Source organism: Myzus persicae, unplaced genomic scaffold, assembly GCF_001856785.1.
Source record: "Myzus persicae strain clone G006 unplaced genomic scaffold, MPER_G0061.0, whole genome shotgun sequence".
Classification (NCBI taxonomy): domain Eukaryota; kingdom Metazoa; phylum Arthropoda; class Insecta; order Hemiptera; family Aphididae; genus Myzus; species Myzus persicae.
In genome coordinates, this window is record NW_019104189.1 from 361180 (window position 1) to 363268 (window position 2089).

Below are 2089 nucleotides of genomic sequence, written 5' to 3' on the forward strand. Positions count from 1 at the left end.
GATTTTCAAAGGACATTTGAATCTTCCGTATAACGTCTTCTCTCGACTTTCCGCACATTTTCAGATTTCGAACCCTCGAATTATTAACAAAAAAAAAAAAAAATTGAATAGGTATATGACCCACTTCAAAGTTAGTTCATTTTCCGATTACTTTTACTGTTACATAAATAACAGATGTAGAGGGATGGAAAATCATCGAACCCGATCCCTGTGACATATTTTAATGCAACTTATAATATTATGTTTATGTACCTATATAACATAGATTCTTAACCTTTTCTGGTCCATGGACCCCTTTGAAGTATAAAATATAATCACGGACCCCCCACCAAAAAAAAAAAAAATAATAATAATATTTAAATAAATGTAAAAATGAAATTTTTATTATTTTTTAATGATAAATCTAATACATAATACTACTAATAACGAAATCTATATTAGATTATTATGAATAATCACTTTCTTATAGTCAAATAAAATTTCTAATGTGACATTTGTTGTTGTTTTGATTGCAATATTGCCTTGAAATCTGGGACCGTATTTGACAGAGCAACGCGCATATCGTCCTTAATGTCCAATCGATTTCTTGATTTAGTTTTAATTGTGACCATTGTGGAAAATCCAGACTCACAAAGATAGGTAGTAGCGAATGGAATCAAAAATTTCATTGCCCTGGATACAGCTCGTGGATAAGCCATCGTCAACGAACACCAAAATTCGATTAGATTTTTTGTTTGAAAGTCGTGGCGTGCCATTTCTTTTGATCTTAAATCAATTAGTTCATCTTTAACGAGATCTGAATCATCAATTGTATTTAAGTCCACAAGAAAAGGATTGCGTAACCATATTTCTGATTTCGAAAATGTAAAATCGAAATAATTGCCAAATGAATTTTCGAGCACATCAAGATGTTCACAAATTTGCGTTTTCATGGAACTGGACAAAGCAATATTATTTGTTGATAGCTCCTGTTCAAGTGTTGGAAAGTTCGGTAAATTTTCTGATTGAAGTCTTCTTTTCCACAGGGAAATTTTACTAACAAATGCGTTTATTTTTTCGGACGCGTCCATAATTGTTACTTCTTTTCCTTGAATCGATATATTTACTTCGTTCAAATGACTAAAAATGTCTGTTAAATAGGCCAATCCATGAACGAACTCAACACTATCAAAATATTTTGAGAGTGAACTTTGCCTTTCTATTAAAAAATAAGAAATTTCTTCTCGAAGTTCATACAAACGTTTCATAACTTGTCCTCTGGAAAGCCAACGCACTTCTGCGTAATAAAGAAGAACTTCGTGTTCAGATCCCATTTCTTGACATAAAACTTTGAAAAGTCGGTGATGTAAGGCTCTAGCTCTGATGAAATGTACAACTTTGACTGCAGTCGTCATAACTTCTTTTAAATTGGTTGGTAGAGTTTTTGATGCCAAAGCGTGCCGATGAAGAAAACAATGAGTGATGATGATATCGGGAATTTCCTTCTTTATCAACGTTGTGAAACCAGATGATTTACCAAGCATCGAAGGAGCACCATCGGTGCATAGCGAACCGATTTTTTTTTTATAATTTAATTTATGTTTAGAAAAAAAATTAGTAATCATTTCAAACACGTCAATTGCCCTTGTAGTTTTCAAAAGTGGTTGACAAAATAAAAATTCTTCTTTACTAGTTCCAGAATATATGTAACGTACAAAAACTAATAATTGGCTGCATTGAGAGATATCTGTACTTTCGTCGAACTGCATACTGAATGGAAAAGGGGTTGAATCTAATTCCCGAATTACTTGTTCCAAAATGTTAGTGGACATATCAGAAATCCTAGAGTTAATAGTATCATTTGATAAAGGTATAGCTTCAATTTTTTTTCGTTGTTCCAAACCACATACTAATTCTACCATTTCTAATGCACGTGGTTTTATTAGTGACTCGCCAATTGTATGTGGTTTTTTACTTCTAGCAATGCTTTAAACTACTTTGTAAGAAGCTTCGAGACACGGTTTTTGCGGAGGTACAAATCCAAGTTTGGGTAATGTACCGGCTTTTTCAAAACGTGCTTTTTTTATTTGAAATACTTCCAGACTATCTG

The 2089-nt window shown here is 32.6% G+C and overlaps 1 protein-coding gene across 1 annotated transcript; it reads right to left on the reverse strand.

The window, feature by feature from the left end:
* Positions 1 to 482: 482 nt before the first annotated feature.
* LOC111039758 (protein ZBED8-like) lies at positions 483 to 1523 on the reverse strand. Its single transcript, XM_022323377.1, has one exon. It carries the CDS (start codon positions 1521 to 1523, stop codon positions 483 to 485), a length of 1041 nt encoding a protein of 346 aa, XP_022179069.1.
* Positions 1524 to 2089: the final 566 nt, after the last annotated feature.

Excerpts from the sequence above, each read along its gene's own strand:
- LOC111039758 (XM_022323377.1), bottom strand. The coding sequence starts at position 1,523 with ATGCTTGGTAAATCATCTGGTTTCACAACGTTGATAAAGAAGGAAATT.